The sequence below is a fragment of the Clytia hemisphaerica genome, unplaced genomic scaffold (assembly GCF_902728285.1).
Source record: "Clytia hemisphaerica strain Z4C2 unplaced genomic scaffold, Clytia hemisphaerica genome assembly, whole genome shotgun sequence".
Classification (NCBI taxonomy): Eukaryota; Metazoa; Cnidaria; class Hydrozoa; order Leptothecata; family Clytiidae; genus Clytia; species Clytia hemisphaerica.
The window spans coordinates 740,472-757,540 of NW_027104248.1; the positions used below are offsets into that span (position 1 = coordinate 740,472).

Genomic DNA, 17,069 nt, shown 5'->3' on the forward strand with positions numbered 1-17,069 from the left:
TATAAGAATCGTGAGCGTTTATATTTGTTTTGTTATATCTATCTTGAGAACTATTCCTTATTAAATATCGCTTGTAATTTAACTTGGCTCATAGCATTATTATGTAATATGTATCCACAATCTTAGAGAATCCATCTTAAAAATGAAATGAAAACTCTTCAAGGTTTATGTAATAGTCAAAACAATACTTTCGAAAGAAATCAAAATGTTGGTGTTTTTTTTTCAGTGAAAGAACACCACAAGTATCACGTACACTTGAGGTTTTCTTTTCCTCTCAAAAGTCGCCAAAATGTTCAGGAAATGAAAAATTATCTACTTTTTTTTCATAGAGAATAAGCATTCCAAAGAATCTTGAAGATTTTAGAAACCATCAGCTTTGTGAGTAAGTCTGAGTAAGTATTTTGGTTCATTCTTCTATTTCATCTCTTTCAAATCTTAACAGTCCAGTCTGTATCAATAAAAGTCTGGTTGAACACGTATATGTATGCTCAAATCTTAACCAAGGAGGCGAAAGTCAATACTTGAACTTTCTTTATATCTTTCTCCATTCAAAATTGATTTTCTGAAGAAGGACAAGTGGTTCGCACCATGCATCGTTATATATTATTCATACACTAAAAAAGTTAGAAATATATATAGGATTCAAAGTGTCAGGCACATTATTTCAAAAAGAAAATTCGCATCTTGAGACTTTGATTCAAGGTTTTCAAGTGATCAGCCTTTAAAGAGAAAATTTTTGTAACTGTAACTCGTCCTATCTCGTTCGTATTTTTTGCTTTTTCAGAGAGACGCGACTCTTATTGTTGTCACCCATGACATGCTCCACATCACTGACCACAAACAAAAGCGAATAAAATGGAAGAACAATACAAAATGTGGTGGTAAGTTTGTTTTCGATACCTCTTACTCCCACGCACTGTAGACTTCCTTTTTTCTCTTTACTTTTGCTACATGTTTTTTATAAGAACCTTTAAATTCTCATCTGTTTTGATTTTCTCAAGATTTTGAGGCGTAAGTGTTCGATTATAGAGACTTTAAAGCATTAATTCCTAAAATGTTAATTTGAAATGCTCAAATTTTTCTTGATATGTTCTTAAAATATGGCCAACTCTCAGTCTCATATTTCTGGTATTTTTTTGGCGTCTACACGTTTTTTGGATCTACCCCGGTGGGGTAGAGGTCCTATAAATTAATAGGACCGTCCGTTCGTCCGTCCGTCCGTCTGTTACAAGCTTTTCTCAGGATTGGCTCTTTATTCTTTTTTAATTTTTGGCACAATGATGCAAAATGGCAATGCCCAAAATGTGACGGAGCCCGATTTTTGAGAAAAAATTTATTTGGGCAAATTTGGGCCAAAAACTACCTAAAAATAGGGTTTTTTGGACTTTGTGCAAAATCCTTTTATTACTTTTTTCTGATTTTTTATACAAAGATGGAGGGCAAGATTCTCTAAAGAATGGCTGAAGTGGTTTTTCCCGGAAAATTCTTATTCGCCTTAAAAAAACGGATTTTCTTATTTTGGGGAAATTCCCTTTAACCAAATAAGAAAATATAGCTTTTCTCAATGTTGACTCATTTCTGATTTTTTGCACAATGATGCAAAATGGCAATGCCTAAAATGTGACGGAGCCCGATTTTCAAAAAACATTTTTTTCCGGCTGAAAATGCTGGAAATATGCCGGAAATCGCCGTTTTTCTGGATTTTCATTGGATTTTTTTCTTATAATTGGTTGTTTTTTCATTCAAAAACATTATTAATAGCAATGCCCACCATCAAGCATGTTTCAATTTTCAAAAAAATTGATTTTTGAAGCCGGAACTATTCAAAAATCGCCGGAACAACCTATTTTCGCCGGAAAGACAGTATTTCTTGAATTTCTCGAGCTGTACTTAAGATTTTTTTATGAAATTTTGAGCACTGATGAAAGATGAACCGGAACTTTCTATTTCTGTTTTCCCTACTCCCCTTCCCTCTTCCCCCATCAACAATCAAGGATAGAATTTAATGTGTTATGCATTTTCGCAAAAAGCTATATCATCTGACTGATTGTTTTCATTTTTCTCCTTATTGCCTTATTATCTAGCTTTCATCATCAGGTAGGTCCATTCAGCATGTTTCTTGTTTTTTTTAAGAAACACACTTTTAAGAAACACGAGGCTCAGAATGCCTAAAAACTAAGAAACATCTAAGAAATATGCTGAGGCAGAGAATATGAAAAAAATAACATTTTTTAATTCGGTTTTTTAAAGAACCTTTTAAATCATCAAGGCAAAGTTCCAGAAAAATACTTACATACCAGTTAGAAACACTTGAGAAAGTCAGAAAAGCAATATAGAAGATAGGGAAGTGCCGTAGTATCATCGACATGCGTTCTTTAAGCTTGAAAAAGTTTAGAAACATGTAAGAAACATTTAAGGCTCAAAAGGCCGATTTCTTAAGAAACATTGAGGCTGCTTGGTAAAACAAGTTTCTTAAAAAAAAAACGTGTACCCGTCTTTGTTGAATTAGTGGATTGGCGTTGTGCCGTGGACGTGCAACTTCATCCCCAGTCTTGCTTTAAGAAAATACTTTTGAAGGTCTGCAATAATAGGGGGCCCACAATAAGTTCATCGACCCAGTGATATTCATATTGGAAGTTTATCGTGGCTTAAATGACTAGATTTACTACAACAAATGTCTTTTGTCTTTTCTATCTACAATTTGGACAGACGTCAAGATTTCAGTTTTTTTCTTTCTTTTTCTTCTATGTCATGTTCGTGGATTATTCTTCACTGTCTTTTACTTTCAAAGAATTGTCCAAACTGTGATCACCCCTGCTTTAATCCAAGAACCATCAATGAAAAAAAGTAGAACACTCATTGATTTTACTCTTCAAGTATATTTTAACTTTTTTTCTTCATTTTTGAAAGAACTTCCAAATGAATCATGTTGAGCTCTTCAAAAATGAGGATTACAAATTTCTTCTTTTTTCATTTCTTCAAATCTACTTAAAGAAAGTGACTCGTCATAGATGGGACGGTTCTTTTTTTTATTGGACAGTCAATAATGTTGATGTCTAAGAGAGCGTCTTTCACAATCTTTTTGGACCTCTCTTGGACTCCCGTTGAAATGAAGGGACGAATTAGACTACAATAGATTAAATTGGCCGCAGACGAAATAAAGTCGCCATTATTCTACCTTCTTTCTCGAAGGGGTTTTTATCTCATGAGAACACTGTGAAGGTTTGGTACTCAGTCCATGGTTTGGATCGCGTCTGGAATCGAAGCAAGTTTGTTTGTTTGTTGTTAGATTACTTTCAAGATGTTTTCCACCTGATGAAATATAGGTCAGTAAGTTACTTAAAGTGGAGAAAATAATCTTGTAGGGTTGAATTTAAACCGATAAATAATAGTCGATAAAATATTCTCGATAAATTACTAACTTTCTTGCCCTCATTTTTGATTGTTTCTTTTTGTGCCAACATCTTTCAAGATGTGCTAAATGTTTTAGCAAGCAAGAGAAATGTGTGAAATGCTCATTAAGCCTTCTTCACTATGAATAAACAACTCTAATGATTGTATCTTATGATATTGGCTTTCAAGGGCCCATTTTTTGCCCCTTTGTTTCAAGCTGTTTTGTATGAGGTAGAACAATAGTTAAATTTAATATTCGAGCTTAAAAGAGGGATGAATTATTGATCAACTCTCTGTTACATCTAATATCTCCCTCTTCTTCTCTATCATCGCCTCTTTTGTTCCTCTTATCAATCCATTCTCTTCTTTCTTGAGCTTTTTTGGTTTTTCATGCTTTTTGCTTCATTTAATACAAACTGCTCTTGCATGCCTGGTCCATTCTGTAGAGGAGAACGAAGGACACGTGGTAAGCGAGCGAGTGAATGAGTAGTTGACGATGACTCGACATTTGGACATAAAGAAACAAGCAGCAAAATACCAAGATGAAGATTTTCTACTTTTTCGATCCCTCAAAAGTACTTTTTACCTGTCGGTGGATGAATATCGACTCTCGCTCGGAGGTAATTTATGACTTTCTTTCGATCGCACAAGGAATTCCTGCTGGTCAGATGTAAAAGTCTTCAACATTTTTTGGCCAATGAGAAGTCGTTATTTTCGCGCACTTCTAATTGCTTATTACGCATTGCGTGGATTTTGAAATGAAAAATGCAGTGAGCATTTCAACTTAGTACTCTTGTGAGAGGTATTTCAATAGACGATATCGGCTTAACGAAATTCTCCCCGAATGATTACCCATGATGCATTGCGCAAAAAAATTCAGTAAGTCAATATTGTCCGTGAATTTTTTTGCGCAATGCATCATGGGTAATCATTCGGGGAGAATTCGGAAAGCCGATATCGTCTATTCTTTATTGCTCAAGAATAGGAGGTGAAAGCGTTACACGAAGCCATTTTTTTCTTTTGATATGCTTATTGAAGATTCCGGATAAGTTGTGAGAATATTGACCTGACAAAGTTCTCCAGCGAGATAAAGTTTTAAGTTTGAGTTTTGCTTCTCTTGAAGCATCTGCACCACCTCAGTTTCCTTTCTGTGGTATTTCTTGCGTTTTCTTTCTTTTTCACTTTTCCTTCTGTTTTTTTGGGATGAGCTGGAGTTTTTACAAGATGCTTAACTGATTGGTTATCTTTAAACAATAGGGATGACGCGTTCTTTAGAAAAAGTAATAAAATCGACCAACAGAGTCATCAAAGAACTTGTAAAAACTCCAGCTTGACCCGTTTTTTTACTTTTTGTGTGGGCGTCTATACCTTTTAATAAAGGCACCCCACAACTCGATAAAGGTTTTTTATTTCTTATAAACTACGCCTTTGAGAATTGTTACCTTTGAACCTTTGAAGAACGTAAATTAGTTGTAGGAATAACTTGATGAAAGCTGGAGCCAAAGGTTTTCTTGTAGCTTTGGAAAAGCTAGAAGTTGGCTCCAAATGTGATCTCTCTTTGGATTTTTGAGGTTCAGTCTTTTCTCTGATATTTATTTTTTTGATGTGGAAAAGAACTTTTCTTTCTTATTTTCCCCAGTCGAAAAACACAAATTCCTTGTTTTTCGTACTCCAGATTCATTCTAATTATGTTTATTAGTGTATCAAGGAAAAGAAAGGGAAATTTAACTTTCGTAACATATGGTACATGGTATGTTCCTGACTTCTTATTTTTTGTTTCCGTTACAAAAATAGAAAGACGAGTCCATCATCAAAGTTTTTTTGACGAAATTTGAGGAAAGAAAAACAATACGCTAATCATAATGCTAAATATTTAGAGGTACAGTACTAGCTGTAGAAGGAGGTTCTACCCTTTTTGTTTGTTTTTGTTGAGTTATCACAGTAAGATCTTTGAAAAGATGTTATCTTCTTCTCATTCTCTCTGCGTATCTCCTCGTTGAGGTTTCTTGGCCTTGCTCGAAGTAAAGTAAATGCTACCTCTAGTTGTGTTGAAGAGAGGACGAGAAAGATTTGTTGGTCTGAACTGAAGAAAGAGTGGAGTATTTTCAAGATGCCAGGTCAGAAAAGCAAGAAGAAAATGATGCCAAACATTACACGAATGTTGTACAAAGGTATTCATTTCAAAGCTAATAAATGTTGGTGTATCTTTTCTGTTTCACGAAAATCTGTAATTCTATCACCATTAAGAATTCTGATATATATGACCGCTTGGAGCTTGTTGTGTGGCGGTGAATGATCTTTGTGTAATGTACCTCCAAGTTGCACATGCGTAGTTTCTTTCTTATGTGGTTCAATGTTTTCGTCTTCTTCTTCTTTTCTATTGTGTTCGTTACATTTGTAACGTTTGATGTGTAAATTATTTCCATCCATCATCAATATGTTGCCATGGTAACAAGTTCAATGAAAAAGCTCATACATTGTAAATGTCTCCTCTTTAAATTTTTGAAAAAGTGAACATGTGAACTGAAACTTGTCAAAATTATAAAGTTTTTGAAGTTCAACATGGCGTTTAAGAAAGATAGAAGTGTCGAGTAGTCATTGCTGGTGCTTTGTTTACTAAAAGGAAAAAGGTTGGTCGAATTAATATTTCTTCTTCATTAGGTATAAGTAAGTTTTGTTTGCTTCCGTCAATTTGGTTTGTTTCCGACCAATGTAGTCCACTTCTTATTTTTCTGTACAATGTTGATATAAAGATGGCAAAATCTTACTTCAATGAAATCTTTTCTTGGACACTTCAAGAGCAGCCGCCAGCGGATTTTTCTGAAATATCTGTTCTTTTTTTCCAGGAGAGTAAATTTTAGAGATAAATCTAGGAGATACTTGCCTTAAAACACCCAGTTAAAATCCAGGAGTCGCCTTAAAAACATCTGTTCTTAAAATCCAGGAGCACATGTTACGGAGAAACACATGTAATTTTCCAGCAGACAATCTGCTCAACAAATCAAGGAGCTAAATTGTGAAAAACACAACCAGATGCCAGATTTTTGGCAAAATCTTACTTCAATGAAATCTTTTCTTGGACACTTCAAGAGCAGCCGCCGGCGGATTTTTCTGAAATATCTGTTCTTTTTTTCCAGGAGAGTAAATTTTAGAGATAAATCTAGGAGATACTTGCCTTAAAACACCCAGTTAAAATCCAGGAGTCGCCTTAAAAACATCTGTTCTTAAAATCCAGGAGCACATGTTACGGAGAAACACATGTAATTTTCCAGCAGACAATCTGCTCAACAAATCAAGGAGCTAAATTGTGAAAAACACAACCAGATGGCAGATTTTTTTTCCAAGGGAACTTCGTAACTTTATTAATAAACAGTCTCATTTTCTAGGAACATTGTAACTTTCTTAGGGAATAGCTGTTATATTTTTCCAGGAGCATAATCTTTCTAGAGAACAGATATACATTTTCCAGGAGTCCCGTTTTCCTCCAGAACAAAGGTATATTCTAGGAGAGTCCAGAATACAAAACAGTTCGTTTTTTCCAGGAGAAAGGGACCTCAAGAACAGATATTTCATATTTTCTAGCCGGTGGCTGCTCTTGACACTTTCATTTTATAATGACATGAGTTTCATTTCAACAACCGTACTGTTTATAAAGAGCGTGAGATTCTAAGCAAAAAGTATTACAAGTATCAAACTTGAACTTGACATGAAGCCAATTGAAGTTTGAAATACTATCAGATTAAATACGAGTAATGAAAATTTTAGCATGACTCTATTTGGCCTGTGGATGTACCCAACATAATTTTTTCTCTCCATAGATTTGGACTTGGTCTTGAAATTTCACAAGTTTTTCTAATTTTGATTACCTTTGTCTTTTCCTTAACACTGCCAAATTATCTTGTCTTATGAGTACTTGAAATACTTCGAATCATCAACCTTTGTACGAAAATTGCCTTTAAATTTTTAAATTTAGAATTTGCGTTCAAAAGACAATCTGCTAATCTTCAGAGATCTTGACTTTCATTTCATCATGGATATTCTTAACTTTTTGGGAAAAATCATCTTAAAACAATCTTACGGTATTTTTAGGTTAGGATCCAAATTCAACCACACACCTGACGAACAAAATGACATTATTGTAAAAGTAGTGATTCTTACTGGGATTAATCGGTAATTTACAGCTCTAAAAATGATATTCTGTTGCCAAATTCATGATGAATTCATAATTTTTTGGCCCATTTCATTACGAAGACTCTCATAAGATATGTTCTTATAAAAAAACGTGTACGGGTTTACGATTGCCTTAAAAAAGGACACGTTTCGGTACACGTTTTTTTATAAGAAGAAACTATAAAGGAACATAAGGCTTCAATGGCAAAAAATGTTAAGAACAAGCTAAGAACATTCTAAGGCTTTGTGGACTCAAAAACAGCCAATTTCTTATAGAAAAATGGGTTAAAATAGTCACAAAATGGTGAACATTTTGAGAACATTTTTAGTCTTGAAACCCAAAAAGTTAAGAACATCCGAAGGCTTCAAAAAAATTTTCTTTGGATGTTGTGTATTTCACAATGTCACCCTTTGCAAGCAGAGGGAAAATTAGTAATTCCTTTGCTGACTAGACGAAAACTCTTGAAAAATTTCGAAATTATCAGGATGCTCTTCACCTACTAAACTTTAACAATTGCAATATGTTATTAAAGTATATTCGCCAACCCTGGGGAAGTATTTTAACTTTTGACTGAAACTTTAAACCAAAACTTTAAACACTTCTTGAAATAGAACTTTAGTTTTTAGATACCATATGCTAAGTACATTTACAAGGGTGCTACAATAGAAGATTAGTAACGAAGAAATATTATAACATTTTGATTTGAACTAGTCTTGAATATAATTCAGAAAAAACTTTTCAAGGTCAAATTCCCAAAACTCTCAAATTACACCATCTTTTTAATTTATGATTTATAAGACTTTCCTGAAAATAATTTCTTTGCAATAAATATGTTGTAGGTAAAGAAAAGGTTGTGCGTTGTGCTGTCTAGTGCGAATGGCTTGACAGAAGATGTTGTCTTAAAAACACAGTCTCATTCTTGTAACCAGCTTGAAAGACAGATTCCTTTTTGACATCTAACTTCTTTGTTTGCATACAGCAGATTGAGCAAGAGGAGATCGAGTCACATATGGTCTTTCTCCCTCATTTCCTTAACTTTCACGTTTTACTATTATTTTAAACTTGAGCCAAATTTTACAAGAGTAGTATTTTAACTTCGATGTGAAATTGACTTTTTATGCTTACTAGTTTCAACAAGAGGTATGAAATAGGTGCCTTCAGTTTGAAGGTTTGTTTCTGCTAGTAACAACATGTTTGAAGAGTGATTTAGGTTGAATAGTCCCTGCGAGGTTTAATCTCCAAGCTCCCGGGATGGGTACTAGGCGGTTGGCGGACGAGGAGTATGTGCGGACGGGACCTCCGAAGACAGACCATTAGAGAGACTCTTTTGCTATTTTTCCTCTTGAAATCAAAAAATTTCCTAAAAATTGTGAATTTTCCGACCCTTCGAGAGACTTTTGGAAGGTGAAAAAAACAGATGAGATGGAGTTTTTATATAAGATACTTTAATAATTAGTCATTTGAAGTTATAAATATGACGCGTTCTTTAGAAAAAGTAGCAAAATTATTTTATTACTGGTTAACGACCAACCAAATCAAATCAAATAAGAGCTTGTAAAACTCCATCTCGTCCCAAAAAAAAACCGACCCTTATCGTCCACACATGACCAGCATCCATTTTCGCCTAAATACTAATTAATAGTACTTAGATAGTTAAGCCGTTTTATCCGGGAAATCTTTTTTTGGATTTTGTTATCACAGGGGAGATTCCCTTTTATCAAATTTAGGGAAAATAAACATTTCTCGTGAATTTCTATTGTTGTCATCTTTTCTATTTTCTTATTACATTAATCTCAGGTAGGTCCATTCAGCATGTAGCTTGTTTAGCCTCAAATTGTTCTTTATTTTGACTAAATTAGCTTTGTACCCTGATTTCACTAATTAGACACCGCTCAATAGTCTGTAAAAGATTTGTTCGTATATTTTTGTGTTTTTGAGCATCATTGTTGATATAGAATTTTTCCAAATTAAGAATAAAAGGATTGTAGCAAAAAAGCAATATCTTTAAGCAAACAAAATTATAACAATAGGCCACAAGCAATTTGAAACATTGAATTTTTTTTCATATTTTTACTACCTCATCTCATTAACTGATTTGGTCATTTTTCTACACATGGATGTTAAATTTGAAAATGCCAAACAATTGCTGGCGCAATAACACATCATTTAGGTTCCTATGTTTCGTTATCCTCAAGGTTGCTAAGCTAAGTTGCTTTAATCTCTAACATTTTCCAGGGCTAAAAATCAGCAGAGAGGTTCATTACAAAACAAAGTAAACCAAGTGATAAAGGGAATTTTATAATTCGGTTTTTAATTTGATAAAACGATTTGTATGTTGGGTATTTTTCACGGTTATCTTTCACGGTGATGTTAATTCAAATGGAAAATCTTCGTTGTATTTGTTTTTGGCTTAAGAAAACAGTTTCAAGATCTACTCAACGGATTAGAATAGGTGGATTAACTTCTCTCGTTGCTCCCAAGAGAGATCCATTGTCTTCTTATTGTTACAAGAAAAATCTGTAAATGACTCTGCGCACTCCTCGTTTAGTTTTTTCATTGTTTTTATAAGAACAATTTTCCAATTTATACAGTTTCGAAAACGAATTTGTCCTATGATTCGATCAATTTTGATGATTTTGCAAATATTTTAAATCCTGCACTTAAGTTTTAGCATCAACAAACGCTAGACCAGTTTTAATGTAAATTTTTAATCTTTTGTCAATGGCAATCTTCAGATAAGTGAAAATTAACGTATGGTCTATAACTAAGAAACTATCGATGGGTCACGAATGGGTTGCATACTGGTGAAAGAAGACTGTATTTAGAATTAGGAAAATAAATTTCAAATTATTTGGCTAATTTCTGCATTGGATAGAAAGGGCTAAAAAAGTGCATTTTCTTATTTAAAATGTACCACGTGATACGTAATGACCAATGAAAATGTTGAAAGTAATGATTTTTTACAACTTTTTTACAACTTATCAAGTTTTAATTGCTAGCAAACTCGTAAAAAAGTTTGATAACCTAACGAGGAGTGTTTTCTATGAGTTCTTAATCCACCTATTCTAATCCGTTGATCTACTATAACTTGTGCGTAGCTTGAATTTTGAAAGATAGGATTTTTAATTATGCTTCTTGTCATCTTGTGAGCTTGCGATGGCTATCATCAGCTTTTGAACAAATGGAATCCCTCCCATAAAAGAGTATTTATAATTTGGTTTTCTTCTTGGGTTACAAAAAATAGAAAAACATTTGAACCTAATTTAGGATCAAGGTCTTGAAAAAATGAAAAAGAGATTTATTTTGAAGATAAGTTACTCGTCTGTAATGGATTTAGTGTTGGATTAAATAATGTGAATAGGTCTGTTTTTCTCTTCAAACATTTTCATTTTCTTTTTTCGACCCAACTTTTTACGATGAATTCCAATATCCAACCTGGTTTTTCAAGACTCGTTTCATTTCATTCCATTCTTAGATGGGATAATCCTTAAGATAAATTTGTAAAGAGAAAATACTTCCGTCTTTTGATATGAACCATTCAATCATCAACTTGAGCACAAAGCAGTTAAATGATTTGAAATTTGTATGACCAGAAATAGGATAATTTGGTTTCACGCATGCGTAAGAGGTACAACGTTCCCATTCATTTGTATAGAATTAAATCGCTTTAGTCGTGTTTGTGCCAAAGGTGACACTTATGCATGCACCTATGTTATGGATGATGTTTAAGTTTTCTAACAGATCTTCCCTGAGATCTTCCCATTCCAATTGAAAACGAAGAAGTGTGAAAATGAAATAAACTAGCCGCTGATCCGAAAGCCACTATATTCTCCTTTCGACTGATAAAGCGAGAAAAACTCATAAAAATTTAACTAATTATTTTTTAGCTTTGAGAGTAACGTTTTCCCGAAAAACAATTTTTAATTTGAATATTAGACTTTGAAAAAAAACTCGAATAAAACAAGGGACATGATAAAACTTTATCGATTCGGGGAACATTACGAAGATACAAGCTTTATCATCAAACTCTTCAATATCGAGACAATAAAAGGAGAGAGTCATGCGTGTACAATCTTTACTACCTTTTGATTTGTTTTACGACATCTATTTTTGATTTTTTTTCAGGAATGGTTCGCAAGAACAAGAAGATCTCCATCAACGTCAGAGGGACTGTTTACGAAACGTTCGAAGAAACGCTGCAACGTTTTCCACACACACTCCTCGGTGATCCCACCTTACGTATCTCGCACTACGACGTCCAACGCAACTCTCTTTATTTCGATAACACGTGTGAAGCTTTCGACGCCATTTTGTTTTATTATCAATCGAACGGTTGCTTGGTGCGACCGCCCTGGGTTCCCATGGAAAAATTCGAATTCGAATGTTTATTTTTCAAATTGGGTGAAAACGCGATCAAATCGATGAAAGAACGTGAAGGTTATGATACGCAGAAAAAAGTGACGGTTAAAAACGAACGTAAAACGTGTCGGCGTAAATTGTGGAATTTTCTGGAGAAACCAGAATCGTCGTTGATGTCGAGATTGTATACTTTCTTATCACTGATGATGGTCTTTTTCTCCATCACGTTGGACTGTTTTGAAACCACTTTACCGGTACTGCCGAGCGACTACGACATCATGCAAGATAACTGGGAGAAAACCAAACTTTCTTTGAACACTTTTTTCGCTGCCGAATTCATCATCCGATTTTCGGCATGTCCGTACCGACGGAAATTCTGTAAAGCTTTCTTGAATATTGTTGACTTTTTCGCCATTTTCCCTTCATTTTTGACGTATTTTTTAGACCGTGAAAACACGCGTAGTATAATGTTTGTGCGGGTGTTACGTACGTTACGTGTCTTACGTTTGATACGCTTATCAAAAAGTTTTCAAACGCTCTCCGTTGTACTTCATATATTGGTAAAAAGTTTGGCAGATTTACTAACGCTCATATTTTGCATGTTAATCTCGTGTACAATTTTTGGGAGCATTATATACTATGCAGAACATTTCAGTGAAAGCCCTGATCAACGAACTTCGCAAATATCCAGTATACCTGAAGGAATGTATTTTGCCATGCAAACAGTTGTCTCTATTGGTTACGGAGATATTGTCCCATCTTCGTTTGCTGGTAAAATTACTACAGCCATGACGGCTATTGTAGGGGCGTTAACAATGACTGTTCCTCTCCTTTCGTTGGGCGGCAAATATTTCGCCACCTACACCAAGACTTTTGATGTCAATTTGAGCGCCGACCTTATCAACACTCCAGGACCGAACGTTCAAAACGAAGAAGCGAAGAAGAGAGAACTTAACAAAACTACTAATGACTTAAAAGATATTTAAAAAACTTATTAATTTATTTTATATATATGATATATTCTCTATATTTTACAATCAACATTTTTATAAAAAAGACAATCAAATATTTGAAAATTGAATCAGCGTTGAACTCAATTTTTCAAAATAAAATAGTTTTGCTAAAATTCAAGCTTGTCTTTAAAATGAAATGTTTTACAATAAGTTTTAGACTACAAATGTCAGTCAATAGAATCTAATGACTTCTCCATTCGACTTAAAGAAATATGGCAAAGACCAGCCTTTCCACTTATGCATATACCTTGCAATGTTTATCATTCCTGCGTCAGAGGAAAACTACTAGTGTTAATTGTGCTTTGTTGAAATCATTTGAAAAATTTCTCTTGGCATTCGATTTGAAATTAAGAACAGGTGTTACGTTCACGTCGAGCCACGTCTTTTAAACATATCGATAATTTTCTGCGTGGTTTTTGTTTTGTTCTTAGTGTCCACTGCAATTCGTTGACACACTTTGTTAAAAAGTTCGACAACTTGTTCGACGTCGTTTGCGACGGAGACTTCGTAATATTCTGCTTGATGTTTGGTTGCCATGGTGACCCCGTCATACGTAGATACCTCACGTTTCTGAATGAGATCGATTTGATTAGCTACGATAATAATTGCAGCCTCGTTCCGATTCAAGATCCTAATCTTCCGAATAATAGCTTCGATGCTCTCCAAACTTTTACGTGACGTCACAGAGTAAACTAAGATGAACGCTTCAGAATTGAGGTAAATGTCGTTGTTCTGAAATAAAAAGTACATGCTATTGAAGATTTTTATCACACCCCTGTCTCATTGGTAAAGATTTTGACTCTTTGATCTTATCGAGGATCATTTTTTAGGAATGACTTTGGTTCATGGCGTTCTAAATCTAGAATGCAATGCTTTGGTTTGATTTATCATTTTCTTACTTGTAGAGCAAGGCTGATCAGGTCTGCTTAGTTTTGGTAAAGGGCTACATGTTTTTTATACGAGCAAACTATATAAGAACATAAGGCTTCGATGGCCAAAATGTTAAGAACAAGTTAAGAACATTTTATAGCTTTGATGACTCTAAAATACCCCAATTTCTTAGGAAAATGGACCAAAATGCTCAAAAAAAGAACATGTTAAGAACATTTTTAGGCTTCAAAAACTTTGGATGTTCTTATAAAAGAACGGGTACTTGAATGGAAGATGATAAGTAGGGTACCGTAATGGATTTTACCTGTCCGTCAGAATCAATGATCAACATTTCAAGTTCCTTGCCGTCTTTCTTCAAGTCACGGTTCCTGTATTTGTAGTACGTTTCGTGACAAGGAGCGTACTCCGGCAGAAATCGTTTGGTAAGACACCGCACTACCAAAGCTGTCGAGAGAGGAAAGAAATATATAGAGACTTTCATGGTTAAAAACAATGAAGTATAAGCCCGAAAGGCTAGAATCCAATTTCCTTGGTATAGGGTTTGAAGCCTACCAAATCCTACCAAAGTTGCTAGCGCGGTCCACCTGGTTTTTACACAAATAACAGATTGAAACTAAAATTTATACGGCGCATATTTTAAGGCTTCACCTTTTCTTGCCTGAGAAATGTTAAATTCTAGCCTTTCGGGCTTGTACTTCATTGGTTAAAAAGAACATTTTTCAAGAAGCCTTGTATTTTTCAAAAGCTAAAAACTTTTCAAATTCTTGGGTTAACATGCATTCTATCTGATGATAGAGTAAGACTTAATTGCTTGAAAAGAGGTCAAGGTATAGTCTATTTATAGTGCATTTAGCGTATGATTATAAGCTCATTAGTTTTCTCAAACAAATTGTATGCACTGTTTCGACACTTCAATGTGAAATTTCCGTTTTAGTTGATTCATTTCAAAATGGCTCACCAACGAATGCCAGTACACTCTTTTTTATAAGAATGATGTAAATCCATTTCATCATGGATATTCCTAACTTTTTTGGGAAAATCGTTAGTACATACCTCTCAAGCATAAAATGGCATTTTTGTGAAAGTAGTGAGCCTTATTGGGGAGGGGGGGGGGACAATTTATAATTGAAAATGCTCTAAAATTGGCATTTTTAGCTTGAGTAGCAAAATTCCATGATTCTTAGCATATTTTTGGCCATTTTCATCATGGACATTCTTTAAAGTATATTCTTATAAAAAACGTGTAGATCTCGGAAACATTACAACTCCTGACTCCAGATAATATAGCACAAAATATCTAAGTTATATAATACCATTTCAAGTTGATATTGATGGTTTTAAATTCAGAAATTTATCATTTGAAGGCGTGGTAAAAGATATATGGTGGTGAAAAAAGTGGGAGTGCTTTAAATACTTCTAATTCTTTCAGCAAATCTGACTTCAATGTTTTCAATTGAGAACCAGATTAAGAAGGCTTATTATTGTATTTTTGTTTGAAATAATTAATAAACCTATAGTCATTACTTCATGATCGGTCAATTATCCTAACGTCTCTTATTTATTCAATTTCGAGGCCTATTCAATCAATCGATGGCAGAAAAACAAAAAGAATATTATCGACCTCCGCAAACGGGAAAATCTTCCAATTTCCTACCCGAGGGGAAAAGCGAGGAGTAATTGCATCCCATTTGTTGATGAGTGTCCCACAATGTCTTATTTTAAAGAAATTGTGGTGTAAATATTTTTAATTACTTTTTCCGAATAGCTAATTGAAATATCGTTCTAAAGATTTTCGCGATTGTTTATGCTTTATCGACAAACAAGCTTAGATTCTTGCTAAATAGAACCGCGCAAGGGATACGCCACCGTAACAATGGCCAAATATGATATCCTCCTAGAAAAAAATTAGTTAGAAATGTTCCCGATGAAATAAATGCCGCCCAGATTTCATTACTCGTTGCTCTCATCCAATCCAGAATGGGAATTCCACTGTACTGTACTTTCGAGTATGCCTTCTGGATTTCTGAGAGCTCTAAACATTTAAAATAGTAAACCCCTATGAACCATATATTTTTGGAATCGTCTTTATGAGCTCTTTCATATTTCAATATCAGTTTAGTGATGATTTCCAGACCTCATCATTTCCCCTTTAAAGAACTTATACAATATTCAAATGATTTGTGATACAAAATGCAGTACAGTAAAAAATCCAAACATTGAACAGACTTACCAGTTTTGCCAACACCTTTGCGTCCGAGCACCACAACTCTTGCTACTTTCTCTTCCATGGAGAATGAGGACGAAACTCCATTCAAATCATTCAACATGGTAGCTGTCTTCATCTTTCCTCAGCCCTCAAAAATCAAGTGAATTGAACTTCCAGTAAAAATAACTTTATTGACAACAATTTCTATAAGATGATTTGATTTATCACTGATAAGAACCGCAATACACCAATATTCCGAAAAGAGAATTTTTCTTTCCCTTTGGTACTACTGCGTAGGAAAGACGTTTAGAATGAAAAAACTGAATTGAATTCGCACAGTATCGAGTTTCAACTCGATATTTTTTAAAATGACGAGAATTGAAAACCGGCAAACCGTTTTATAATTTTTGATCCATCTAATCTATTTTTCTTTTCATTAATGATATCCCTTCTGTTAAAAAAAGGATGAGCTAATTAATAACGTCATACAAATCATTTTAATTAGTGAGCGATTAATTTTTGTACATTCATTTTATTTCGACTGAATAAAAACTCGTCTGAGCTGATGCGATTTGTCTCTCAGTTTCCAACAAAAAATCTTACGTCTAAATACTGAGTTCAAAGTTCGAAATCATCGAACATTTTCGATTCTTTAATGCAAAAAATACCAGTTTTAGGTTCTTTTGAACTAGATAAAGAGCATTGAAAGCCTTAAAAAAAACGATAAATAATCAAACGTACAGCGACTTAAAATTCCTCTCATCACGGTCGAATCTCTCTTTCTTCAAATCAGTTACTAGACTATCAAATCAGAAGTTAAGGCAACCTACTCTCAAACCATACGTGATATGAAAATATAGCTTTGAGGTTTCACACCTTTCTTCGTCACAAGTCATAACTTGACGAAATCTTGTTATTTTCAGATTTAAGATTATATATAAGCTGTCGAGAGTAATGATTATTGATTCAAACTTGTAAAATATCATAATCTTGTCACTATTTCACTTTTACTACCATACCATGGGCGAGTGCGGGG

At 34.2% G+C, this 17,069-nt stretch overlaps 2 protein-coding genes across 6 annotated transcripts; one reads left to right on the top strand and one right to left on the bottom strand.

Moving 5' to 3' along the window:
- The first annotated feature begins 216 nt into the window (after positions 1-216).
- On the top strand, positions 217-13,004 carry LOC136816470 (potassium voltage-gated channel subfamily A member 1-like). 5 transcript variants are annotated; one of them, XM_067072801.1, is made up of 3 exons: positions 217-382; positions 785-881; positions 11,690-13,004. In XM_067072801.1, exons 2-3 carry the CDS (start codon positions 818-820, stop codon positions 12,907-12,909), a joined length of 1,284 nt encoding a protein of 427 aa, XP_066928902.1. In that variant the 5' UTR covers positions 217-382; positions 785-817; the 3' UTR covers positions 12,910-13,004. The 5 variants fall into 5 exon arrangements, with proteins under 5 accessions (XP_066928902.1, XP_066928905.1, XP_066928901.1 ...); XM_067072804.1 differs by lacking the exons at positions 217-382; positions 785-881 and adding an exon at positions 3,018-3,326; XM_067072800.1 differs by lacking the exons at positions 217-382; positions 785-881 and adding an exon at positions 3,814-4,013.
- A 216-nt stretch (positions 13,005-13,220) lies between these two features.
- LOC136816515 (ras-related and estrogen-regulated growth inhibitor-like protein) lies at positions 13,221-16,793 on the bottom strand. The gene is made up of 3 exons (XM_067072856.1): positions 16,058-16,793; positions 14,090-14,271; positions 13,221-13,668 (listed from the first exon to the last, which is right to left on the bottom strand). The coding sequence occupies exons 1-3, from the start codon at positions 16,167-16,169 to the stop codon at positions 13,303-13,305; spliced, it is 660 nt and encodes a 219-aa protein (XP_066928957.1). The 5' UTR covers positions 16,170-16,793; the 3' UTR covers positions 13,221-13,302.
- Positions 16,794-17,069: the final 276 nt, after the last annotated feature.

What these genes read in the sequence shown, in the direction of transcription:
- LOC136816470 (XM_067072800.1), top strand. Translation starts at nt 3,890, where the DNA reads ATGACTCGACATTTGGACATAAAGAAACAAGCAGCAAAATACCAAGAT. An exon ending in ATATCGACTCTCGCTCGGAG is followed by an intron (nt 4,014 to 11,689) that starts GTAATTTATGAC and finishes ATTTTTTTTCAG; the next exon opens with GAATGGTTCGCAAGAACAAG.
- LOC136816515 (XM_067072856.1), bottom strand. Translation starts at nt 16,169, where the DNA reads ATGAAGACAGCTACCATGTTGAATGATTTGAATGGAGTTTCGTCCTCA. An exon ending in CAAAGGTGTTGGCAAAACTG is followed by an intron (nt 14,272 to 16,057) that starts GTAAGTCTGTTC and finishes CTCTCTCGACAG; the next exon opens with CTTTGGTAGTGCGGTGTCTT. An exon ending in ACTTATCATCTTCCATTCAA is followed by an intron (nt 13,669 to 14,089) that starts GTACCCGTTCTT and finishes TTTTTATTTCAG; the next exon opens with AACAACGACATTTACCTCAA.